The sequence below is a fragment of the Loxodonta africana genome, chromosome 3 (assembly GCF_030014295.1).
Source record: "Loxodonta africana isolate mLoxAfr1 chromosome 3, mLoxAfr1.hap2, whole genome shotgun sequence".
Lineage (NCBI taxonomy): Eukaryota > Metazoa > Chordata > Mammalia > Proboscidea > Elephantidae > Loxodonta > Loxodonta africana.
The window spans coordinates 48245571-48273549 of record NC_087344.1 but is presented as its reverse complement, the minus strand read 5'-3'; the positions used below and the strand labels follow the sequence as shown (position 1 = coordinate 48273549).

Below are 27979 nucleotides of genomic sequence, written 5' to 3'. Positions count from 1 at the left end.
GAATGGGAATTCCAGAACACTTAATTGTGCTCTTGCAGAGCCTGTAGAACAAGGGGACACTGCGTGGTTTCAACTCAAGAAAGGTGTGCACTAGGGTTGCATCTTTTCACCATACTTAGTCTGTATGCTAAGCAAATAATCCCAGAAACTGTACTATATGAAGAAGAACATGGCATCAGGATTCGAGGAAGACTCTTTAACAACCTGTAATATGCAGAAGACACAACCTTGCTTGCTGAAAGTGAAGAGGACTGGAAGCATTTACTGATGAAGACCGAGGACTACAGCCTTCAGTATGGATTACAACTCAACATAAAGAAAACTCCTCACAACTGGAACAACAAGCAACATCATGATAAATGGAGAAAAGAGTGATGTTGTCAAGGATTTCATTTTGCTTGGGTCCACAATCAACGCCCATGGAAGCAGCAGTCAGGAAAACAAACGACATATTGCATCGGGCAAATCTGCTGCAAAAGACCTCTTTAAAGTGTTAAAAAGCAAAGATGTCACTTTGAAGACCGAGATGCACCTGACCCAAGCCATGGTATTTTCAATTGCCTCATATGCATGTGAAAGCTGGACAATGAATAAGGAAGAAGAATTTGATGCCTTTGAATTGTGGTGTTGAAGAATATTGCATATTCCACGGACTACCAGAAAGAACAAGTCTGTCTTGAAAAAATACAGCCAGAGTGCTCCTTGGAAGCAAGAATGGCGAGACTTCATCTCACGTATTTTGGACATGTCTATTTGGTTCTTACAGCAACCCCATGTACAATAGAATGAAACACTTTCAGTCCTATGCCACCCTCACAATCATTGCTATGTCTGAGCCCATTATTGCAGCCACTGTACCAATCCAAATCGTAGAGGGTCTTCCTCTTTTTCACTGACCTTCTACTTTACCAAACATGATGTCCTTCTCCAGGGACTGGTCCCTCCTGTTAAACACGTCCAGAGTACATACAACAAAGTCTCACCATCCTCACTTTTAAGGAGCATTCTGGCTGTACTTCTTCCAAGACAGATTTGTTTATTCTTCTGGTAGTCCATGGTATATATTCAATATTCTTTGCCAGCATCATAATTCAAATGAGTCAATTCTTCTTTAGTCTTCCTTATTCATTTTCCAGCTTTCACATATGTATGAGGTGACTGAAAATACCATGTCTTTGGTTAGGCGCGTCTTAGTCCTCAAAGTAACATCTGCGTTTTTTTTAACACTTTAAAAAGTCTTTTCCAGCAGATTTGTCCAGTACAATCCATTGTTTGATTTCTTGACTGCTGCTGCCATGGGCATTGATTGTGGATCCAAGTAAAAAGAAATCCTTGACAACTTCAATATTTTCTCCATTTATCATGATGTTACTTATTGTTCCAGTTGTGAGAATTTTTCTTTTCTTTGTGTTGAGGTGTAATCTATACTGAAGGCTGTGGTCTTTGATCTTCATCAGTAAGTGCTTCAAGTCCTCTTGGCTTTCAGCAAGGAAGGTTGTGTCTTCTGCATATTGCAGGTTGTTAATGAGTCTTTCTCCAATCCTGATGCCCTGTTCTTCTTCATTTAGTCCAGCACACAGACTAAGTATGATGAAAGGATACAACCCTGATGCACACCCTTCCTGATTTTAAACCACGCAGCACCCCCTTGTTCTGTTTGAATGACTGCCTCTTAGTCTATGTACAGGTTCTGCATGAGCATAATTAAGTGTTCTGGAATTCCCATTCTTTGCAATGTTATCCATAATTTGTTATGATCCACACAGTTGAATGCCTTTCCATAGTCAATAAAACACAGGTAAACCACTTTCTGGTATTCTCTGTTTTCGGCCAAGGTCCATCTGACATCAGCACTGATATCCCTTGTTCCACGTCCTCTTCTGAATCCAGCTTAAATTTCTGGCAGTTCCCTGTTGATGTACGGCTGCAACCATTTTTTGATTATCTTCAGCAAAATTTTACTTGCATGTGATATTAACGATATTGTCCAATGACTTCTGCATTCCGTTGGATCACCACTCTTTGAAATGGCACAAATGTGGGTCTGTTTCAGGCAATGGCCAGAAAACTGCCTTCCAAGTTTCTTTGCATAGACAAGTGAGTGCTTCCAATGTTGTATCACTTTGTTTAAACATTTCAGTTGGTATTTCATCAATTATTGTAGCCATGTTTTTTGCCAATGCCCTCAGTGCGGCTTGGACTTCTTCCTTTAGTACTATGAGTTCTTGATCATATGCTACCTTCTGAAATGGTTGGCCACCAATCAATTCTTTTTGGTACAGTGACTCTGTGTATTCCATCTTTTTTAATTTTCCATAAAGATTGTAGCCTAGAAAACCCTATTTGGCAGTCCTACTCAGTCTCATGTGGTCATTATGAGTTGAAAATTGACTCAACAGCATACAACAACAGGACTAGGAAGCCTTGGAAGGAAATGTGGAGTGATTAAGGGGTATGAGGTTCCATTGAAGGCAATGAAAATGTTCTACAATTTATTGTGTGATGGTTACATGACTCTGTGAGTATACTAAAAACCACTGATGTGTACATTTAAATGGATAAATCGCATGGTATTTGAATTAGATCTCAACAAAGCTGTTTAAAGAAAAGAATATACTGTCAACTACAAGAGGCCTTTCTGGTCTTAGCAAAATGACTTAATGGTGGACTTCAAGACAGTGTGGCGGGGAGGTGGGAGGGTGGTCTGAAGGCTAAGCAGCCTTACTTACCAGGTAGGGCCCTCCCACAGTGAATTTACTCTAAACCTTTGGTTTCTCCCATTGATGGTATGGAGCTTTCTGGGACTCCCATCCCATTTCTATCCCATTGGCACAGAAATCCCCAAAATGGAAGAAATCAAACACAGACACCAAAATGATCACTCCCACACTTTTTCCTTAAAAGCGCTCGCTCTTCACACTTTTATTGTTAATGATCTTCACATGGCAGATACAGGACTGTCTTCTTCCATCATCCAAACCCACCCTTGAAGACCACCACTGACCAGGAAACACCACTCTTTTTAAAATGACCCCCCCTTTTTATCATTATTGGAACAATTGCATCAGTTCTTAGGACAGTCTGAGAGTGTTGAAGGGTGACCAGCACATTTGCACATGCAAAAATGAGTATCCCCAAGCCCCCAGCAACAATTTCCAGAATTTACCATTGGCCAAAGGTGATTTTTGAGGCTTTGGGTTCATGAGCTTTCTTTGCTGCTGAAAGGGCTTGAAAACCCTCAAGAACTGAGAGGAAAGGGTATAGTTCAGAAGTGTGAACATTTATGGGACAAAATTTTGTCATGAGGATAAGGAACAGCCACAATTTTTCATGCTTGTGAGGGTTCATTTTTGGAGCGGGCAAAAGGATTCCAGTTTGTGAAAACTGAAAACTAATGACAGTTTTTACCCGGGTGGAAAATGTGAACACTGTGACGTAGGCCAAGGGTATTTTTCTGCCCATGTGGGGATCTCATAAGACCCTTCTCCTGGACCAATATCAGACCCCATACTTCAGCCAGTCGATTAATTAAATAACACAAGTTATAAAACTTTAAAAATGGGGGCATTTACAGTCAGGGACATAAATACGTGCCTTTAAAAGTGTCTACATACAAATTTACAGAGTTGCAAGATCAACCATAGTAGCCCTGAAAAAAAAAATCCCTTTATTGTGTGACAGCTCGTACTCTTCAAAGTTCTCCCTTCGACCTGGGGTTTGAGACATCACTACTGAAAATGAAGCTGAGGAAACAGCACCAAAGTGGCCTCAGACATCCTCATCCGGGATCTGCTCCAAAGGCACAAAACCCAAGAACTTCACTGAGCTAGGTCTCAACTCCTAGCTCAGCTCACCCGTTTCTCCGAGACATGGACTGTTTCACCAGAGAGCAGGAGTCAACCCATCACTCCCTGGCAGGTGATTTATTGTCTCTGGAAATGTCTTTTGCCTTCACCCCTGTGCTTTTGAATTCTCCAATTTTATTTTTCATTTCCCAATTGTTTTTTTGTTTCCATTTGCTCATTGGAGAAGCTCAGATGCTAAAGGTGTCTATGAGCCTACCAGGTGAGGTACAGAGTGCACAGGAGATGCCCCCTGCCCCCACGTACCACCCAACTGCCCTGCCCAGGGAGGAGCAGGATCTATAAAAGGACACAATGTCTTTCTCTCAGATGCACCTGCTCTGGATTTCTCTGCAGAGACTCAAGACCAATGGTCTGATTCGAATCTCTAATCTGGAAATGACTCAGGAGCCAGCAGCTCAGTTTGCTTAGGCCAGGACAAGAGTTTTCCAAGAGCTACAGCCAAGGGGAATGTTCCAGAAAGGCTGCAATGTGTCTACACGATACTGATTCCCAGAGATGTACAGGGAGAGGGACACCAGGGGGTGGGGTAGTAATGAAGGGGAAGTTGGCTTCTCCTGAAGGGCCTCCTTGGACAGGAGTGATGCAGACCCCTGAGCCAGACCAAAGTCCCCACAGTGGCAAAAGACAATTGGAGAAGCAAACAGAAGGGCCAAGGAGCTCTTGAAAAATTGCATAGTAGGAGGGGTCCCACCCCAACAGGAAAGCTGAGCTGCAGAACATGGCCCAGGAGGGCTGCACTCCAGCATCACCCCAGAGGGCGGGGTGGAATCAGCTGCCATGCTGCCTCCCTGGGGTTCAGGACCCCTCTTTGAGGACCACTCATGCATACGTACTCACACACACGCGCATACACACACACACACACAACACACGCTCCCTCCCTTTCTCTTGCAGGCTCACACTGGAATGGGTTGGTACTCTGTGCTGGGCAGACCGCCAGTCCCTTTGGCTTTACTGGTTCCAGGTCACTTCAGGTGCTGAGGAGAAAAAGAAAAGAGAAATAATAACACTGTTGTTGTTAGCTTTCATTGTGTCAGCGCCAAATCATAGTGATCTTATGTACAACAGAACAAAACATTGCCCAGTCCTGAACCATCCTCACAATTGCTGGTATGTTTGAGCTCATTGTTACAGCCATTGTGTCACTCCATCTCATTGAATATCTCCCTCTTTTTCATTGACCCTCTACTTTGCCAAGCATGATGTCCTTCTCCAGCAATTGGTCCCTCCTGATGACGTGTCCAAAGTAAGCAAGATGAAGTCTTGCCATCTTCACTTCTAGGGAATATTCTGGCTGTACTTCCTTCCAAAACTGATACAAATAATAATGGTGGCCACATATTCAGACCCTACTGTGGGCTGTTCATGCATTATCTCATTCAAGTTATTTTTAACCAAACTGCTTATTGAAGTATATCACACATACAGAGAAAAGCACAGCTTGATAAATTTTCACAGTGAACACACCTGTGTAAGCAGCACCCAGCTCAAGAAACAGATTAACAGCTTCCCATTAGCCACCACCTTCCCTGTCCCCTTTCAAGATAATCACTAACACTCCCCGTCCCGCTGTGGATTGAATTGTATCCATAAAAATATGTATTTAAGTCCTGGCCCCTGTACTGTAGAGGTGATCCTGTTTAGAACCAGGGTTTTTCTTTTGTCATGTTAATGAGGCCATCCCAGAATAGCGTAGATACTAAAGCCTAATCACTTCTGAGTTATAACACAGACACACACACGGGGGAAAGAGACGTCAAAGAATGCCAAGGAATACACAAAGGAATGCCAAGGAGCTCCTGGGGGTACCAACAAGGAAAGACCCTAACCTAGAGCTGATGCCATGAATTTGGACTTCTAAACTCCAAAACTGAAACAATAAATTTCTGTTCTTTAAAGACACCAACTTAAGGAACATTTCTCACCCCTAAGGATAACCACCACCCAGACCTCTGTCACCATGGAATGGTTTTGCCCATCTTTTTTAACTTAGATAAATAGTCAGTGTCATGAATTGAATTCTGTCCCCCCAAAATGTGTGTATCAATTTGGCTGGGCCATGATTCCCAGTATTATGTGATCGTCCACCATTTTGTCATCTGATGTGATTTTCCTATGTGTTGGAAATCCTGCCTCTATGATGTTACTGGCAGGGGGAGGGAGGGATAGGCGGCAGTTATGTTGATAAGGCAGGACTCAATCTACAAGATTAGATTGTGTTTTAAGCCAATCACTTTTGAGATATAAAAGAGAGAAGGAAGCAGAGAGATAGGGGGAACTCATACCACCAAGAAAGCAGTGCTGGGAGCAGAGTGTGTCTTTGGACCCGGGGTTACTGCATGGAGAAGCTCCTAGTCCAGGGGAAGGCTGATGATAAGGACCTTCCTCAAGAGTCAACATAGAAAGCCTTCCCGTGGAGCTGACACCCTGAATTTGGACTTTTAGCCTACTTTACTGTGAGGAAATTAATTTTCTCTTTGTTAAAGCCACCCACTTGTGGTACAGCAGTACTAGATACCTAAGACAGTCAGTATATATCCTTTTGTGTCTGGCTTCTCCCACTTCACATTATGTTTGTGATATTCATCCATTTCAAGCATGAGGTCATAGTTCTTTCCATCTCATTGCTGTATAGTATTCTATGGTAGAAATATGCCATAATTTTTCCATCTATTCCACTTGTGATGGACAACTGGGTAGTTTCCAGTTTGTGACTACTGTGAGTGCTATACACATTCCTGTATGTGTCTACAAGACACCATGGTGCACGTATACACGTTTCTGCTGAGTGGAAACATGTGGCTGTGGGGTATACATAAACATTCTTGTATATGTCTTCTTGTACACACATGTACACATTTATATTGAATGTATCCCTGGTATATTGTTGGGTCCTAGGGTATACATAAGGAGCCCTGGTGGTGCAAGTCTAGTGGCAGGTGACACGAGCCCCCATTTTATACATAAAGAAAAGGAGGTTCAGGGAGGGGAAATAACAGTTGCAAGGTCAGACTGATGATGAGTGGCAGAGGTGAGACTTAAACCCAGGTCCCACAGACTTCATAGCCTGTGAGCTCTTTCTAATAGGTGGGGATGGTTTTGCCTACATGGTTCCTCCATAGAAACCATATTCACAGTGCTCGGCACAGAGCTGGGCATGGGTGACCATTTAATAACATTTGGGTGTCACTGGGTCAAATATGAGGCTAGAATGAGGCTGGGCCTAGTTCTGGGGTTCAGTTCTCTCACCAGGAGGGCCTAACCACTTTACTATTCCTATTACTACTAATAACTATTATTAGTACTGTTCATAATAACTACTATTATAATTATTGTTAATACTATTATATTATAATAATATATAATACAGTATGTTGTTGTTGTTAAATGTTCCTGAGTCAGTTCCAACTTGTAGCAACCCTATGCACAAAAGAATGAAATTCTGCCTGGTCCTGCATCATCCTCACAATTTTTGCTACGTTTGAGCCCACTGTTGTAGCCACTGTGCCAATTCATTTGTTGAGGGTCTTCCTCTTTTTTGTTGACCCTCTACTTTAACAAGCATGATGTCCCTCTCTAGCGAATCGTCCCTGCTGATAACTTGTCCAAAGTACATGAGACGATCACGCCATTCTCACTTCTAAGGAGCATTCTGGCTGTACTTTTTCCATGACAGATTTGTTCATTCTTCCGGCAGTCCATGGTACATTCAATATTCTTCCCCAACGCCATAATTAGAAGCCATCAATTCTTTTTTGGTCTTCCTTATTCACTGTCCAGCTTTCACATGCATATGAGGCGACTGAAAATTCTATGGCTTGGATCAGGCAGACCTTAGTCCTCAAAGTGACAGCTTTGCTTTTTAACACTTTAAACAATCTTTTGTAGCAAATTTGCCCAATGCAGTAAGCCATTTGACTTCTTGACTGCTGTTTCCATGGCCACTGATTATGGATTAAAGCAAAATGAAATCCTTGACGACTTCAAAATTTTCTGTCTATCATGATGTTGCTTATTGATCCAGTTGTGAGGGTGTTTGCTTTCTTTACATTGTGGTGTAATCTGTACTGAAGGCTGTAGTCTTTGATCTTCATCAGTAAGTGCTTTAAGCCCTCTTCACTTTCAGCAAGGAAGGTTCTATCATCTGCATATCGAGGTTTGTTAATGAGTCTTCTTCCAATCCTGATGCTGTATTCTTCTTCATATACGCCAGTTTATCAGATTATCTGCTTAGCATACAGATTGAATAAGTATAGTGAAAGGATACAACCCTGACACACACCTTTCCTGATTTTAATCCTCAGAGTGTCTCCTTGTTCTGTTCAAACAATTGCCTTTTGATCTATGTACAGGTTCCTCATAAGGACAATTAAGTGTTCTAGAATTCTCAGAGCATTTAACGTAACCCATAACATTCTTCACAATGTTATCCATAATTTGTTATGATCCCCACAGTCAAATGCCTTTGCACAGACAATAAAACACATGCAAACATATTTCTGGTATTCTCTTTCAGCCAAGATTCATCTGATCCCTCCCTCCATATCCTCTTCTGAGTCCAGCTTGAATTTCTGTAGCTCCCTGTCAATGGACTGCTGCAACCTCTTTTGAATGATCTTCACAAAATTTTACTTGCATGTGATATTAATGATCTTGTTCGATAATTTTCACATTCTTTTGGCTCACCTTTCTTTTGAATGGGCACAAATATGAATCTCATCCAGTTGGTTGACCAGGTAGGTAGCTGTCTTCCAAATTTTTTGGCATAGACAAGTGAGTGCCTCCAACGCTGCATCCATTTGTTGAAACATTTCAGTATTCTGTCAATTCCTGGAGACTTGATTTTTGCCAGTGCCTTTTTTTTCAGTGCAGCTTGGACCTCTTTCTTCAGTACCATTGGTTCTTGATCATATGCTACCTCTTGAAATGGTTGAACGTCAAACAATTATTTTTGGTACGACTCTGTGGATTCATCTTCTTTCGATGCTTCCTGCATCATTCAATATTTTGCCCATAAAAATCCTTCAATATTGCAACTAGAGGCTTAAATTTTTCTTCAGTTCTTTCAACTTGAGGAATGCTCAGCATGTTCTTCCCTTTTGGTTTTCTATCTCCAGGTCTTTGCACGTGTCATTATAATACTTTACTGTGTCTTCTTGAGCCACCCTTTGAAATCTTCTGTTCAGCTCTTTTACTTCCTCATTTCTTCCATTTGCTTTAACCACTCTATGTTCAAAAGTAAGTTTCAGAGTCTTCTGACATACATTTTGGTCTTCTCTTTCTTTCCTGTCTTTTTAATGACCTTTTATTTTCTTCACGTATGATATACTTGATGTCATTCCACAACTCATCTGGTCTTTGGTCATTAATGTTCAATGCAACAAATCGATTCCTGAGATGGTCTCTAAATTCAGGTGGTATTTTGGTTCTTGTGGACTCGTTTCAATTTTCTTCAACTTCAACTTGAACTTGCATATGAGCAATTGATGGTCTGTTCAGCAGTTGTCCCCTCGCCTTGTTCTGACTGATACTGAGCTTCTCCATTGTCTATTTCCACAGATGTAGTCAACTTGATTCTTATGTATTCCACCTGGTGAAGTCCATCTGTACAGTCACCGTTTATGTTAGTGAAAAAAGGTATTTGCAGTGAAGAAGTCATTGGTCTTGCAAAATTCCATCATGCGACCTCAGGCATCGTTTCTCTCACCAAGGCCATATTTTCCAACTACCGATCCTTCTTCTTTGTTTCCATCTTTCACATTCCAATCACCAGTAGTTTTCAATGCATCTTGATTGCATGTTTGATCCATTTCAGACTGCAGAAGTTGGTAAAAATCTTCAATTTCTTCATCTTTGGCATTAGCGGTTGGTGTGTAAATTTAAATAATAGTTGTATTAATTGGTCTTCCCTGTAGGTATATGGATATTATCCTGTCATTGGCAGAGTTGTACTTCAGGATAGATCTTGAAATGTTCTTTTCGTCAATGAACGTGATACCATTCCTTTTCAATTTGTCATTCCCGGTATAGTAGACCATAAGATTGTCCTATTCAAAATGGCCAACACCGGTCCATTTCAGCTCACTAATACCTAGGATATTGATGCTTATGTGTTCCATTTCATTTTTGACAACTTCTAATTTTCCTAGATTTTTAATTCTTACATTTCAGATTCCAATTTTTAATGGATGTTTGCAGCTGTTTCTTCTCATTTTGAGTTGTACCCCATCAGCAGATGAAGGTCCCAAAAGCCTGACTCTGTCCAAGTCATTAAGGTTGGCTCTACTTTGAGGAGGCAGTTCTTCCCCAGTTGTATTTTGATTGCCTTCCAATCTGAGGAGGTCATCTCCAGCAGTATATGAAACAATGTTCCACTGCTATTCATAAGGTTTTCACTGGCTATTTTTTTTTTTTTCCAGAAGTAGACTGCCAGGTCTTTCCTAGTCTGTCTTAGTCTGGAAGCTCTGCTGAAGCCTGTCCACCATGGGTGACCCTCCTGCTATTTGAAATACCAGTGGCATAGCTTCCAGCATCACAGTAACACACAAACTACCACAGTATGACAAACTGACAGATGAGAGTGGATATATACATATATATGTATCTTACGGAGTCCTGGTGGTACAGAGGTTAAAAGCCTGTCTGTTAACCAAAAGGTTGGCAGTTTGAATCCACCAGCCACTACTTGGGAACTCTATGGGGCAGTTCTACTCTGTCCTATAGGGTTGCTATGAGTCAGAATCGACTAGACAGCAATGGGTTTGGTTTTGGTTTTTTGTAAGTAATATATGTTGTTGTTGTATGACATAAAGTCAATTCTGACTCATAGCAACCCTACAGGACAGATTAGAACTGCCCCATAGGGTTTTCTAGGCTATAATCTTTATGAAATGTAACTATTATAATAATTTGTTGAGAGTAATAATACTCTTAATAACGGCAGCTCTGATTCATAGAAAGGTTACTACTAAGTAGACAGTTTACTAAATGATTTTCATGTACTAACCTATGTAACCCTCACAACCTACCCTTGAGGGAGGGTTTAATTATTAATCCCACTTCACAGATGGGCAAATGGTAACACGGAGGAGTGAAGCACCTGCCACAGGTGTAGCTAATAAGTCCACAGCCAGGATTCAGCTCCAGAAACCGCACTTAACCACTATACTACGTCAGTCCCAGTCCCTGAAGCCTCTCGATGGGGCTGAAATGAGAGCTGCAGGAAGCGGACGTGCACTCACATACACACTCCCTCCCTTTCTCTCTCTCTCTCTCAGGTTCATACTGGAATAGGTCGGTACTCTGTGCAGGGTCTTGGAGAGAGGGTGCCTGTGAGAGAAGGAGCCCCCTTCCCCAGCAGACCGGCCCTCCTGCCCATGCCTATCTCAGGAGGGTGAGAAAAGAAAGAGGCAGAGGCCAGTCGGGGAGCTGAGCCATGACATTCCCTTGCCTGGCCTGGCCAGCAGTGTGAGTTTTCTGCGAGTCAGGAGGGATCCCCAAAGCCACCTTGCCAGTCCCCCACAGGAGAGGGCAGCCCTCCAACGAGGGAGTGTCAGCAGTAGGGGCTGTGGTATGGAACACTGGGGACAGGAGCTAGGGAAGTTAGAAGAATGTACCCCAGAATGGAGCTCTCATATGGGGAAGATGGGCAGGGGAAGACCGCCTGCCACCTCCTACCTGACCCCAGCCCCTGGAACCCCTGAAGAACTGGCCTATGAGAGGACCAGCACTGGGTGCCTGCCCCACACAGAGTGCCAAGGCCAGCCGTCCCAACCAAAGGAGCAGCCACAGCTGCCAGACAAATGAGAGGCTCTTATCTTTTCCCTCGGCTGAGCCTCTTAGACCCTTGGGCTGAAATCCCACTGGCCCAGAGGGTGGGAAAGAGATAGGGATGAAATAGGATGTGCATGGAAGTTCCATACTGAACTGGGTTGTGTGGTACTTTTTTGTTGTTGTTTTTTAATTAATTTTTTAAATCTCCTCATTCCCCTCTTCCTCAGCTCCTGGTAACCACTGGTCTTCTTTTGTCTGGATGGATTTGTCTATTCTAGATATTTCAAGTAAGTGGAACTATGTGATATTTGTCCTTTTATGTCTGGCTTCTTTTACTTAGCATGTTTTCAAGGTTCATCCATGTTGTAGCAGGTATCAGACTTCATTTCTCTTCATGGTCAAATACTATTCCATTGTATGTATGTACCACGTTTTCTTTATCCATCCATCTCTTGATGGACATTTAGGTTGTTTCTACCTTTTGGCTACTGTGAATGATGCTGCAATGAATATTGGCATACAGGTGTCTGTTTGAGTCCCTGCTTTCAGTTCTTTGGGGTACATACCTAGGAGTGGAATTGCTGGGTCATATGGTAGTTCTTGGAGCGCTGATTGCACAGTGGTTAAGAGCTCGGCTGCTAAACAAAAGGTTGACAGTTCGAATTCACCAGCCACTCCTTGGAAACCCTATGAGGCAATTCTACTCTGTCCTGTAGGGTCGCTATGAGTTGGAATCAATTCAATGGCAATAGGTTAGGGTTTTTTTTGTTTTTGTTTTTTTGATTTATGGTAGTTCTATATTTAACTTTTTGAGGAACCACCAAACTGTTTTCAGCAGCAGCCGCACCATTTTACATTCCCACCAGCAATGGATGTGGGTTCCAATTTCTCCACACTCTCACCAACATTTGTTATTTCTGATTTTGTTTTGTTTTTATAATAGCCATCCTAGTGGTTGTGAAGTGGTATCCCATTGTAGTTGTACAGTATTTTTTTATACCTAAAAATGACTAAAAAGTTCTGGGCCTTGGCTGAGATGTCCTTAAAGCCCAGGAAAGTACAACAGAGGGTGGTAGAAGCAGGGATTGGAGGGGAAACCAAGCTCTTCCATGTTTGTACCTCACCAAGTTCAGACTGTCCACACCTCTGTTGTTGTTGTTGTTAGGTACCAATGAGTCTATTTTTGACTCACAGCAACTCTGTGTGTTACAGAGTAGAACTGCCCCATAGAGTTTTCTTGGCTGTAATCTTTACAGAAGCAGATCGCCAGGTCTTTCTCCCACAGAGCTGCTGGGTAGGTTCAAACTGCCAACCTTTTGGTTAGCAGCCGAGCACATAACCATTGCACCACGAGGGCTCCTTCCACACCTCTGCTGCACCACGTTTAATCTGGAAAGGGCAACAGGGTCAAGAGCAGTCATGGGTCACGGGACCTTTGATGATATCATCCTTTTCTCAGTGCAAAGCCCATATACATGCACAATTTTGCATAGAATTTTGGAGGACAGGTGGCATGGACCACTTAAATCCATGAGGCACATTGAGAGTTGGAAGCCCTGAGTTCTGGGCCCAGTTCTGCCACCTGTCCATCTGTAAAATACGGATGAGACCTGCACACTCTTTGACACACTAAAATCCTACGCTATGGCATTTTAAAAAATCACTCTGGAACAGTGCTAAACAGAACAAATAGATGTTACTTTAAAGAAAAAAAAAATTTTTTTTTTTTAAAAAGCCACTTAAAATAATATACGTAACACATGCTTGTTGTAACTACAGATTTGAAAAATAGAAAAGCGTTACATAAGATTTTAAGCAGCAAGCTTCAGGCACTTAGAAATTAAACTGTTGAGTTAGGAACATTCATTGTTGGTAAGCAAATAGAAGCTGTTAGCTGCAGACACAGAGAAAATTAGATCTCTATTCATTTGAGCTCTTAGCTTGGGAAGCTGTATACGTTTGAAAGTAAGGAAAAGAAGCCCATGACCGTGCTCCTGCCCCAGAGGAAAACCTGGGTTAGTAAGACTTGGCAAACACCCGTGTTTATCACGTCATCACAGCTGCCACTGCGGTGGCCAATGCAAACGCCCCAGTCCGTTCAGGACTCAGTCTAGTTGCACCTGGCTCGCCCTTTGGCTGCACAGGACTCCTGCCCTGGAGCGGAAACCATGCCCTGGGTACCCAACAACACTGAGGTCTCTGCAGGAGCCACCACCGCAGAGAGGGTCCCAGGACACGCATGGGACCCAGAGTCAGGAGCCTCTGGCTCACTCTGGCACTGCTTCCCACCTCTGGAAGACTCTAACCAAGCCTCTCCTCTCCTGACCTCAATTTTTCCATCTATATAATAGGCGGGGGGCAGGGTCTATCTCCAAGGGCCCTTCAGTTCCAGGCTAATCAGTGTCTATTCCAACTTTGCTCTGTAGGACTCCTGGCTCAGGGTCAGGTCCTGTCTCAGGAGCAGCTGCTTCCAGAGGGGGAGGCTCAGTTCCGGCTGTGGACAACAGACTCCCTGGGGAAGCTGATTTCTTTTCATTCCCTCCCCCAACTCCCAGAGGAATAAGGCCAAGTCCAGAAACTCCAACTGCTTAAGGAAGGGAGGACTGGGTAAGCTACTGGGAGGCAGAGGAGGGAAAGAGACAAGGAGAAGGGGGAGGGTCTTTGCTTCTGAGTATAGTGAAACCTGTGAGAGCTGAAACTCAAAACTCGACAGGATTACCTTGTTTTTCCAGGTCTCAAAAGTTTTCTACCTTTGACAGGGTGCAGTCTTACTAGCGGAAAATATTTCCGTTTTCCTTCTCTTACAGGTTTCCACCTTACACAGGTTCTGACTTTCACAGGTTTTATTGTATAACACAAAAGACCCCAGAGTTTCAGAATTCAATCCATTCTTGCCTTGAACAACTACATTCTCATTCTAAACACACAGCGCTGGCAGGTGGTTCAGCCCTGCTTGCCAAACCAAAGCCCTCTGAGCTGAGCATTAAGCAGGTACCCCCAAACCTGAGTGTAACCCAGAACCACAGGACCACCTGCTAAAGAAGATTCCCAGGCCCACCCACCAAAATGTTTGTTTAGTAAATTAGGAGTGAGACCCTGCAGTCTGTATTTTTAATTGGTTCTGAAACACACAGGGTCCTCTGATAACACTTTGAGGTGCCAGCACTGTGGACAAAATGAGTGTAGATGTGCTGTATCCCCAACAGGGAGGTCCAAGCCTACTTTTGAGTCAGGCAGCACCCCAAGTAAGAAAAGCCTGGCTTCAATGAGTGACTCCAGGTTTATGCCATCAGAAAATCTAGAAGGAGGCAATTTTGGCTCAATGTAGGTCTACACTTTATATTTTATGAATTAGTTTTATTTTTACTTTCAAACACATCGTGGGACTGTTTTGTTGTTTTGGGTGCTGTAGAGTTGATTCCAACTCATAGTGACCCTATAGGACAGAATAGAACTGCCCCCATAGGGTTTCCTAGACTGTAATCTTTATGGGAGCAGATCACCAGGTCTTTCTCCCATGGAGCAGCTGGGGGCTTTGAACTGCCAACCTTTTGGTTAGCAGCCAAGTGCTTAACCATTGAGCCGCCAGGGCTCCTTATTTTGGGAATAAAAAAACTCATTGCCATCGAGTCAATTCCAACTCATAGTGACCCTATAGGACAGAGTAGAACTGTCCCATACGGTTTACAAGGCTGTAATCTTCACAGAGGTAGACTGCTGCATCTTTCTTCTGCAGAGCAGCTGGTAGGTTCCAGCCAATTCCAGCCACTGACCTTTCACTTGGCAGCTGAGTGCTGAACCACTGGGCAACCAGGGCGTCCATAATCTTTTTTTTGGACTTAAAGCCTCTGGAAGTCTCAACTAAGTGCTGAGTATTATGATTATAATTATTATGATAATGATAACTAATACTTAAACCTAATGCTGACTAGGGACCTGGTTAAGAGCTATAGCTACTAACCAAAATATCGGCAGTTCCACCAGCCTCTCCTTAGAAACCCTATGAGGCAGTTCTACTCTGTCCTACAGGGTCGCTATGAGTTGGAATATATGTGCCAGGCACTGTGTTCTAAGCACTTTGCATATATTAACACTTTTAACTCTCATAATCATCCTATGCAGTAGCTATTATTATAGCCCCCATTTTACAGATGTGGAAACTGAGACTCAGGGAGACTAAACAACATGCTTGAGGTTCCACAGCCAGAAAGTGGCAGTGTTTGATTTGAACCCAGGTGGTCGAGTCCACACACTCAGCCACTATGCGCCCCTCCTGTGGGATGGCCCCGACACCACACTTGCCATACAGGTGGTACCCCAGAGAGCACACGCACCCCTTCCTTTTCTTCCACCCACTCCCAAGACCCAGACCCAGACCCCCACTCCCTCCAGAGCCACCCTGCCCTGCCGCATACCTGTCAGAGAGCAGGTGAAGCACCTACTCTTTGAAGAAGGGTCCCTGGAACTGGGCTGCAGCCGGGGCCCTGACCTTCCTACACTGCCTGGTGATGTATGGGGCTGCTGGCGGCGGGCAACGGGATGCCAGGCGGAGACTGTAGCTGTGCAGGAAGAACAAGACAAGTCATCACCAGGACATAGACCACCACCTCCCAGGCCCAGGCAGGATCGCACTTCCAGCCACCTGGAGGCCAGGTGACTTGCTTTAGCCAACAGAATCCAAGCTTTAACAACCAATGTTTGCTTCTCCATGCTTGATCCACCATGTTCTCCCCCACCTCACCCCTAGGTGATGACAGAGGCACTTGAAGAGGCTCAGGGCTCTGAGACACCACAAAGAGCAGAGCCTCCTGATGACCTCCTGAATGTGAAGGTGAGCCGGAAATGAAGTGTTGGTAAAGACAACAGCTCTACCATTCCCTGGCTCCATTTTCCACCTGCCTCTCCAGGCACTGTCCTCCCCTCCTGCCCCGTCTGGAGTGCCCACCATCACCAACATCAATAAGGGACCATCACAGACGAATGGATAATCTAAACGTGGTCCATCCATACAATGGAATATTACTCAGCCATAAAAAGAAATGAAGTCCTGATACACGCTACCATATGGACAAATCTCGAAAACATGATGAGTGAAATAAGTCAGGCACAAAAGCACAAATATTGTATGATCCCACTTACACGAAACAGGCAAATGTGTACAGACCAAAGTTTATTTGTGGTTACCAGAGGTGGGAGGGAGGGGCAAGAGGAAGTCTCAGCTTGGGGGGCACTGAGTTCCTGTCAATGGTGGTGGAATCATTTGGGAACAGATAATGGTGATGGCTGCACAACACAACATGATGAATGCAACCAAAGTCACTGAACTATATGTGTAAAAAACGGTGAACTGGCAAATGTTTTGTTATGTATATATTTTACCACAATAAAACAATTTTTAAAAACTGATACGAGAGAAACAGAGAGAGGTAGTGTCTGGGAGGTCGGTGTTGTTACATATCACGTGCAGTGGGGTAGGACGGAGGGCCAGGTCCCCTATATACCATTAACTCCCTCACCCAACATCCACCCTAGGCCAAGCACTTCCACGTCAGGTATCACCAAAGGGTGACGTGGCCTCCCAATAAAGACGTGAACCCAGGATCCTTTAATATGGTTTCCGACCATTTGCAACTACAGCCATTAACTTGGATTTGTTTTTCAAGATAGCTTCTCTAAGAATTTTTTAAATATTTTATTTTGTTGTTGCTGAAAATATACACAGCAGAACACACCCCAATCCAACACTTTCTACATGTACAGTTCAGTGACATTGATTACATTCTTCAAGTTGTGCTACCATTCTCTTAAAATAATTTTTAAAAGACAGATAACCCACACTGCTGTTCCTCAACTTCCTTTGCCACCTAACTCCTACTCAGCGTTCAGAACCCAGCTAAGATACCACCTGTCATAAACTGAATGTGTCCCCCAAAAATATGTTTATCAATTTGGCTGGGCCATGATTCCTAGTATCGTGTGGTTGTCTTCCATTTTGTGATTGATGTAATTTTCCTGTGTGTTATAAATCCTAATCTCTGCCTGTGGCTATGAGGCAAGATTAGATCATGTGAAAGAGGATTAGGGTAGGATATAATACCCTTACCTAGGTCACCTTTGGACCTGGGGTTCCTGCTCAGAGAAGGTCCTAGTCCAGGGGAAGACTGATGACAAGGACCTTCCTCCAAAGCCAACAGAGACAGAAAATCTTGCCCTGGAGCTGACACCCTAAATTTGGACTTCCATCCTAGTAGGCTGTGAGAAAATAAATTTCTCTTTGTTTAAAGCCATCCGCTTGTGGTATTTCTGTTATAGCAGCACTAGGAACTAAAACACCACCTCCTTCAGGAAACCTTCCCTGTTTAAGTCCTGGGTGAGGTGTCCCACCTGTGGGCTCCCCTTGTCCCCTGGTACTTCCCCATCACAACACTTGTGACACTGAGTTGCCTTCACAGAATAATGCGACTGCCTCCTTCATTAGCTAGAAGATCCCAAGGTCAGAGCCTTTGTCTTGTTCATTGCTGCATCCCCAGCTTAAAACAACAAAAGTAAATAATTATTGAATAACAGTGACACATATGGTGCTTACTATTGGCTAGGTTTTCACTAGCCAATTTTTTTCAGAAGTAGACTGTCAGGTCCTTCTGGTCTGTCTTCATTTGGAAGCTCAGCTGAAACCTATCTACCAAGAGTGACTCTACTGATATTAGAAATATCAGTGGCAAAGCTTCCAGTATTACAGCAACACGCAAGCCACCACAGTAAGACAAACTGACAGACACGTGGCTAGTGAAAACCTTATGAATACCAGTAGAACATTGTCTGAGACAGTGCCCGAAGATGAGCCCCTCAGGTTGAAAGGCACTCAATATATGACTAAGGAACAGCTGCCTCCTCAAAGTAGAGTTGACCTTAATGACATGGATGGAGTCAAGCTTTCATTTGCTGATACAGGGCATGACTCAAAATGAGAAGAAACAGCTGCAAACATCTACTAATAATCAGAACGTGGAATGTAGGAAGTATGAATCTAGAAAAATTGGAAGTCATCAAAAATGTAATGCAGAAACATCAATATCCTAAGTATTAGTGAGCTGAAATGGACTGATATTGGCCATTTTGAATCAGATATTCATATGGACTACTATGCCGGGAATAACAAATTGGAGAGGAATGGCATCACATTCATAGTCAAAAAGAACATTGTGAGATCTATTCTGAAATACAACACTGTCAGTGATAGGATAATATCCATATGTCTATAAGGAAGACCAGTTAATATGACTATTAATTCATATTTACTCACCAACCACTAATGCCAAAGATCAAGAAACTGAAGATTTTTATCAACTTCTGCAGTCTGAAATTGATGAAATACACAATCAAGGTGCACTGATAATTACTGGTGATTGGAATGTAAAAGTTGGAAACAAAGAAGGATCTGTAATTGGAAAATACGGCCTTGGTGACAGAAACAATGCTGCAGATCACATGATAGAATTTGGCAAGACCAACGACTACTTCATTGCAAATATATTTTTTCACCAATATAAACAGTGACTATACTCAGGGACCTCACCAGATGGAATACACAGAAATCAAATTGACTACATCTGTGGAAAGAGATGATGGAAAAGCTCTATCTCATCAGTCAGAACAAGGACAGGGGACAACTGAGAAACAGACCATTAATTGTTCATATGCAAGTTGATTTGAACAAAATTAGAATAAGTCCACGAGAGCCAAAGAACGACCTTAATTATATCCCACCTAAATTTAGAGACCGTCTCAAGAATAGATTTAACGCCTTGAACATTAATGACTGAAGACCAGACGAGTTGTGCGGTGACATCAAGGACATTATACATGAAGCAAGAGGGCATTAAAAAGACACGAAAGAAAGAAAAGTCCAAAATGGATGTCAGAAGAGATTCTGAAACTTGCTCTTGAACCTTGAGTAGCTAAAGCAAAAGGAAGAAATTATCAAGTCAAAGAGTTGAACAGAAGATTTCAAAGGGTGGCTTGAAAAGACAAAGTAAAGTATTATAATGACATGTGCAAAGACCTGGAGATAGAAAATCAAAAGGGAAAACATGCTCAGCATTTCTCAAGCTGAAAGAACTGAAGAAAAAAATTCAAGCCTCAAGCTGCAACACTGAAGGATTTTATGGGGAAAATATTAAACGACACAGGAAGCATCAAAAAAAGATGAAGGAATACATACAGTCACTGTACCAAAAAAGAATTTGTCGACATTCAACCATTTCAGGAGGCAGCATATGATCAAGAACCAATGGTACTGAAGGCAGAAGTCCAAACTGTACTGAAGGCACTGGTGGAAAAAACAAGGCTCCAGGAATTGATGGAATACCAACTGACATATTTCAACAAATGGATACAGCACTGAAAGCACTCACTCATCTATGCCAAGAAATTTGGAACACAGCTACCTGGTCAACTGACTGGAAGAGATCCATATTTGTGCCTATTCCAAAGAAAGGTGATCCAACTGAATATGGAAATTATTGAACACTATCATTAATATCACACACAAGTAAAATTTTGCTGAAGATCATTCAAAATTAGTAACAACAGTACATCGACAGGGAACTGCCAGAAATTCAAGCCAGTTTCAGAAGAGGCCGTGGAACCAGGGATATCGTTGCTAATGTCAGATGGATTCTGGCTGAAAGCAGAGAATACCAGAAAGATGTTCTGTGTTTCATTGACTATGTAAAGGCATTTGACTGTGTGGATCAAAACAAATTGTGGCTAATACTCCAAACAATGGGAATTCCAAAACACTTAATTGTGCTCATGAGGAACCTGTACTTAGACTAAGAGGCAGTCGTTCAAACAGAACAAGGGGATACTGTGTCATTTAAAGTTAGGAAAGGTACATGTCAGGGTTGTATCCTTTGACCATACTTATTCAATCTGTATATTGAGCGAATAATCCAAGAAGTTCGACTATATGAAGAATACAGCATCAGGATTGGGGAAAGACTCAATAACAACCTGCAATATGCAGATGAAACAACTTTACTTCCTGAAAGCGAAGAGGACTTGAAGTACTTACTGATGAAGATCAAAAACCACAGCCTTCAGTATGGATTACACCTCAACAGAAAAAAAACAAAAACCCTCACAACTTGACCAATAAGCAACATCATGATAAACGGAGAAAATATTGAAGTTGTCAAAGATTTCATTTTGCTTGGATCTACAATCAATGCCCACGGAAAGAGCAGTCAAGAAATCAAACAACGCATCACATTGGGCAAATCTGCTGCAAGAGACCTCTTTAAAGTGTTAAAAATCAAATATGTCACTTTAAGGACAATGGACTCAGACACAGCAATGATTATGGGGATGGCGCAGGAATGGGCAGAGTTTCATTCTATTGTACGTAGATACGGTTGCTGTAAGTTGGAATCAACTCAACGGCACCAAACATGCACTCAGAACTGTGTTATGTATTTTATTCTTACTCTTAACTATCTTACTCTTCATACACGGGAGCAGTGGTGGTTCAGTGGTAGAATTCCCACCTTCCATGTGGGAGACCCACATTTGATTCCCGGCCAATCCACCTCATATGCAGCCACCACCCATCTGTCAGTGGAGGCTTGTACATTGCTATGACGCTGAGCAGGTTTTGGCAGAGCTCCCAGACTAAGATGGACTAGGATGAAAGGCCTGGTGATCTACTTCTGAAAATTAGTTAATGAAAACCCTGTGGATCACAACGGTCTGATCCACAACCGATCCTGGGAATGGTGCAGGACCAGATAGAGTCATGCTGCATTATGCATGGGGTTGTCATGAGTTAGGGGCCAGTTGAAAGGCAGACAACAACGATAAGAGATGTTTATCGTGGGTATGATGACATGGAGCATAGGAGAAGCAGATGAGCCTCCCACCAAAGATGGGACATCAAGCAGAGCTTCTGTGCACCACCATTTTGGCCAGACCTTTGGGCCCAACCCTTGTACAGGGCTCCAACTCATATATCCAACTGTCTACTGGACATCCTAGCCACAATGATGGAAATCAAACATACCAACAATCATGAGGATGGTCCAGGACCAGGCAACATTCCTTCTGTTATACATAAAGTCACCACGAGTCGGATGCAACTCGACAGCTGCTAGCAACAACAATAACAACTGAACATTCCCACCAGGATGACTAATGGGCATCTCCACTTTAACATGGCCAAGATGGAACATTCCACGCTCCCAACCTGCACTGTCCCAGCCCCTACGACTCTCCGCCTTGCTCACCATGCTCCAGCCACCCTGGACTCTTGACCCTTCTCAATAAATGTCATCACCAAACACAAGGCTGTTCAAACCAAAGATGACCAAGTGGTCACCTTTGAAGTGTCCCTCTGCCTCACCCCAGATCTAATGAATCTCTGAGCTTCCTTGATTCTACCTTGAAACCCATCCACTTCTCTCCATCCCCAATGCTGTGACCCCAGTCTCCGCCACTATCATCTTCAATGGGGGCTGTTGCAACAGTCACTTCATTGGCTCTCCACTTCCCTGCTGAACCCCCTCAACGCATTGTTCACCAAGCACCACGAGTGGCCTTTCTAAAAGGTACATTGCGTCATGTCATTGCCCAGATTAAAACTGGCCCAAGGTTCCCACTGCAGTTAGGGTGAAGCTCACTCAGCTTCACTGCCCTCAACTCCCCCATGCTCACTCTGCTCCAGCCTCATTGGACTCTCCCATCTCTTGGCCAGGCCAAGCTCTTCTTATCCCAGAGCCTCTGGCCTTGTTTATCCCAGCCTGCCCTTCTTCCCTTAGCTCTTCACATGGCTGTCTCCTTCTCATCCTGGAGGTCTCAGCTCACTCAGATTCTCCAAACTTCCTAACCAGCGATTGCCCTGCCCCCACCTCCTCCTGAGCTCACCAGCCTCCATACCTTTCCCTCACAGCATTGCCCACAGCTACAATTACTTTCTCTATTTATTTCTTTACCTCTTTTTTTTATTTGTTGTTGTTGAAAATACACACAGCAGAACATACACTAATCCAACAGTTTCTACATGTACAGTTCAGTGACATTGATAACATATTTGATTTGTACAACCATTCTCACCCTCCTTTTCAGGTTGTTCCTTCCCCATTTTAACATAAACTTACTCCCCTCTAAATTTCCTATCTAACCTTTCGAGGTGCTGTTGTCAAAGCAGACATTCTTTACTCATTAAGCTAAGCTTTTGTTCGGTTGTAAGAAGACCTCGGGGGTTATTTCTTTACTTCTATTTGTGTATCTCCTAGCAAACTAGAATCTCCTGAAGGGCAGGGACTGCATCTTTTTTGCTGAGTTTCCTCTGAAGTTAGTACAGTGCATGGCACAGGAAAAGTGGGTTGGGTGGATGGAGGGATGCATGCATGAATGGGTGTATGCGCTGGTATGAAGGCAAACAAAGTTTGAGAGATTCTTGTGGCAGAGCCAACTTTGGGGGTGGGGAGGATGAAATGAGTAAATGAATGCATGAATGAATGAATGCGTCAAAAAGGTGAAATTCCAACATGGACAGAACCAATTTCCATCACCACAAAGAACCCTCACGTTGCACTTTTATAGCCACACCCACACCCTCCTTTGTGTCCCCAGCTCCCTCCTTAAACCCCTGCAACCACCAGTCTGTTCTTCATTTCTGTAATTACATAATTTCAAGAGTATTATATAAATGGAATCAGACTGTATGTGACCTTTTGGGATTGGTGTTTTTTTAGTCAACATAATTCTCTGGAGATTTATCCAGGGTGTTGAATGTACTAATAGTTCCTCTTCATTGCTGAGTAGTAGCCGTGGTATGATGTACCATAGTTTAGTTAGTCATTGAAGGACATCTGGGTTGTTTCTAGTTCTTGGCTATTGCAAATGAATCTGCTTTGAACAAAAAATAAAACGCAGAAAGCCAGACTACTGGACGTATGTGCACATCCCGCTTGTTGGGGACCCCTGGTTTTCTGCTGGTGGGAAACATCACCCCAGGACCACACCCCTTCCTAAGCCAGGCACACCATACAGGGGCTGCAGAACACAGTCTCAGGCACAAGGACAACTCGCTGCACTCCCAGCGCTGCTCCGGGTACAAGTGGATGCTCCATCGGTCAGTGGAGGCAAGCACAGCTATTTCAGGGTCCTTCTTTTTGGTGTTGGAGGTATGTTGTAGTGAGTTTGCAAGAAATCATTACCACACCAACATCTTGCTTATCCAGAAGCTGCTTTGCCTTTGCAATCCAGAGATCAGCTAAGAACTTTGGAGAAAGCACCAAAGTTGTTAAGTAGTCTGCAATCTATATTCCTGAGGGTTACTACCAGTGAGCACTGTGACTGGGGCCAGGAGTCACAGGCATGCCTCCGACCTGCAGCCTGTCCCTAAGGAGTATAGTCACATGAAACCCAAGCTTTCTGGCACCATACTCAGTACACACCGCTCTTACCTCATACACAATTCAAGAGTCCCTGGGTGTTACGAATAGTTAATTCCCTCGGCTGTAAGATTGGAGGTTCAAGTCCCACCAGAGGCACCTCAGAAGGAAGCCCTGACAATCTGCTACCAAAAAAATCAGCCACTGAAAACCCTATGGAGCACAGTTCTACTCTGACACACGTGGGGTTGCCACGAGTCAGAGTCAACTTGAGGGCAACTGGTTGTTTTGGCTTTACACACAATTTGGAGGGAAAACTGTAGTTGCATCACTTCCAAGTCCCTGGCAAATTAGAAGCAGCAAAATGAATAGACGAGAAAGGCAAATGTGTAGTTTGTAGCAGTGACATCAGACGCATCCAAGGGGGAAGGGAGGGCAATTTCAATGGAGGATATACTATGTCCAAGCTAAGGACTACATACAGTCCTAGGTTCATTTAGTTTTGTCCTCAGCAAACCTGAGAGGTAGGTAAACTTAGAAAGGTTAACTAACTTGCTGGAAGTCATAGAGACCATACTTGGTAAGACCATCATCTGAACATGGCGTCTCAACCTGGGCCTCTCTTCTCTGAGCAAGACTCCCTCCTGAGGCAGTCCCATCCACAGCCTGGCTTTGCTGACCAGCCTCATGCACACGACTCAAATGCCATGTCTAGCCCACTTCTCAGCTCCAAGCTCCACACCCATTTATCCATCTCTGTGCCAAAGTGACGTCTCCAATTGGATAGCTGGAAAGCACCTTAAACTCAGGTCCTGATCCAAGCTGTGACCCACTAGGTCTCTGTTCCTTTTCTCCATGAATGGCTCCATATCCATGCCCTGAGAGCCAGAGACCTGGGAGTCAACACGGCCCCTCCCTCTTGCTCCTCCACCAGACCCCACGGTCTACCTTCCTCCCTCTCTCCCACCACCATCAAGCCACTGATACCTCTTTCCTGGTCTCCTACAAGCCCTCCCACCTGTTCTAACAGAAGAGTCAATTTCCAAAAGGCAAATAAGCTCATGGCTTGCCTCTTCTGTGACCCATTAATCCTGTGGCTCCCTGGATAGAGACCAAGTTCCTTAACGCATACGGTCCACCCCATGACCTCCCAGCCACATCTCCCTCCCTTCTGCTCTTGTTACTTGAGCCACACTGGGCTCCTTTCAGCATTTCTATGGGGACCTCTCTTCCCGGTGGCCTCAGTCCCTGGCTACTCACTCAATTCACCTAGGGAGGTTTAAAAATGCCAGTGCCCAGGCTATGCCCCAGACCCATGATATCAGAATCTCTGAGCATAGGGTCAAGCATCAGTATTTTTAGCTATCTGGTGATTCCAATGGGCAGCTGAGTTTGAGAACCACTGCTCTGGAGAGCTTCCCAAGGCTGTCCTTATGGGGAAAAATGGCCCTTGGTCATGTTCTTGTAGTATTCCTGCCTACTACAGCTGTGGGTTCATGTGCATCTATGTAATTTTTTGCTGATTGCAACCCCCTGCCCTCACCCTGGCCCCGGGAGACTACTCTACCCCAGGGAGACCGGATTAGGTTTTGCTCATCGCTGTATCCTTAACTCTATAATTTTGAGTGAGTGAATAGTAGACCCTGAAATTTTAATGAAAGAATAAATGGGTGGCTCTATTATTATTAGTCACCATCGAATCGTTTCTGACTCACAGCAACCATATGTACTACACAACAAAGCACTCCTCAGTCCTGTGCCATCCTCACAATCATTGCTATGCTTGAGCCCAGTGTTGCAGCCACTGTGTCAATCCCTCTTGTTGAGGGTCCTCCTCTCTTTTGCTGACCCTCTACCAATCATGACGTCCTTCTCCAGGGACTGATCCCTCCTGAGAGCTTGCCCAATGTATGTAAGACATAGTCTTGCCATCCTTGCTTCTATGAAGCATTCTGGTTGTACTTCTTTCAGGACAGATTTATTCGTTCTTTTGGCAGTCCATGGTACATTCAATATTCTTCACCAACACCACAATTCAAAGGCGCCAATTCTTCTCCCGTCTTCCTTATTCATTGTCCAGCTTTCTCACGCACATGAGGAAACTGAAAATACCATGGCTTGGGTCAGGTGCACCTTAGTCTTCAAGGTGACATCTTTGCTTTTCAATGCTTTAAAGAGGTTTTTTGCAGCAGATTTGTCCAATGCAATGTGTGTTTTGATTTCCTGACTGCTGCTTCCATGGGTGCTGATTGTGGATTCAAGTAAAATGAAATCCTTGACAACTTCAATCTTTTCTCCGTTTATCATGATGTTGCTCATTGGTCCAGCTGTGAGGATTTTTGTTTTCTTTATGTTGAGGTGTAATCCATACTGAAGGCTGTGGTCTTTGATCTTCATTAGTAAATGCTTCAAGTCCTCATCACTTTCAGCAAGCAAGGTTGTGTCATCTGCATAACGCAGGTTGTTAATGCATCTTCCTCCAATCTTGATGCCCCATTCTTCTTCATATAGTCCAGCTTCTCGGATTATTTGCTCAGCATACAGATTGAAGAGGAATGATGAAGAGATACAACCCTGACGCACACCTTTCCTGACTTTAAGCCACGCAGTATCCCCTTGTTCTGTTTGAACAACTGCCTCTTAATCTGTGTACAGGCTCCTCATGAGCACAATTAAGTGTTCTGGAATTCCCATTCTTCACTATGTTATCCATAATTTTTTATGACTCACATAGTTGAAAGCCTTCACACAGTCAAACACCCATTAACAATAGGCACATGGAATGTAAGAAGTATGAATCTAGGAAAATTGGAGCTCGTCATAAATGAAATGGAACGCATAAACATCAATATCCTAGGCATTAGTGAGCTGGAATGGACTGGTATTGGCCATTTTGAATTGGACAATCACACATAGTATACTCTGCCGGGAATGACAACTTGGAGAGGAATGGTGTTGCATTCATCGTCAAAAAGAACATTTCAAGATCTATCCTGAAATACAGCGCTGTCGGTAATAGAATACTATCCATACACCTACAAGGAAGACCAGTTAATACGACTATTATTCAAATTTACTCACCAACCACTAAGGCCAAAGATGAAGAAATTGAAGACTTTTATCAGATTCTGCAGTCTGAAATTGACTGAACATGCAGTCAGGATGGCTGGCTCTAGAGTCCATGATATTCCCATTGCATAGACTTTCTCAATACCAAGCAGTCGGCGACCATTCAAAGGCAAGAATACAAAATTTACAGACCGCTGTGGGCATCCCTCCTAATGGCCCAGTAAAATGGAAAGCCTTCATAATCCTAAATCCAAGCCATCAAGAAAGGGTTGAACAAAGTATTTTTAAAAACAGGGAAGTTAGGGTAACCACAAAGAGGTCTAACAATTCCATACTTCGAAATAAAAACCAAGAAAAACATAACGACTCAGCAAAAATAAATTCAACTACTATGAAAATGAGGAACACACAACTTACGAAGAAAAGCTTATCAGCACAAAAAAGTGGAAAAATGAGATTATCAACAACATACACAAAAAGGCATCAAAGTGACAGCACTACACTCATAAAAAAACAAAACAAAAAAAAAACCCAGTGCCGTCGAGTCGATTCCAACTCATAGCGACCCTATAGGACAGAGTAGAACTGCCCCAAAGAGTTTCCAAGGAGCGCCTGGAGGATTCAAACTGCCGACCCTTTGGTTAGCAGCTGTAGCACTTAACCACTACGCCACCAGGGTTTCCTCTAAACTCATGCTTATCTATAATTACGCTGAATGTGAATGGACTTAATGCACCAGTAAAGAGACAGAGTCTCAGACTAGATAAAAAAAAAAAAAAAAACCCGTCTATATGCTGCCTACAAGAGACACAACTTAGACTTAGAGGCACAAACAAACTAAAACTCAAAGGATGGAAAAAATATCAAGCAAACAAA

General features: G+C 43.4%; 1 protein-coding gene across 6 annotated transcripts in view; it reads right to left on the bottom strand.

The window, feature by feature from the left end:
• Nucleotides 1–2890: 2890 nt before the first annotated feature.
• Nucleotides 2891–27979, bottom strand: part of PRDM2 (PR/SET domain 2) — a 174244-nt gene continuing 149155 nt past the window's right edge. For all 6 annotated transcript variants that reach the window (XM_023552047.2, XM_064281318.1, XM_010593099.3 and 3 more), the window contains 2 exons: nt 16055–16198; nt 2891–4843 (listed from right to left, as the gene is read on the bottom strand). In XM_023552047.2, the coding sequence (XP_023407815.1) occupies nt 4818–4843; nt 16055–16198 (170 nt within the window). In that variant the 3' untranslated portion in view covers nt 2891–4817. The remainder of the gene's footprint in view (nt 4844–16054; nt 16199–27979) is intronic.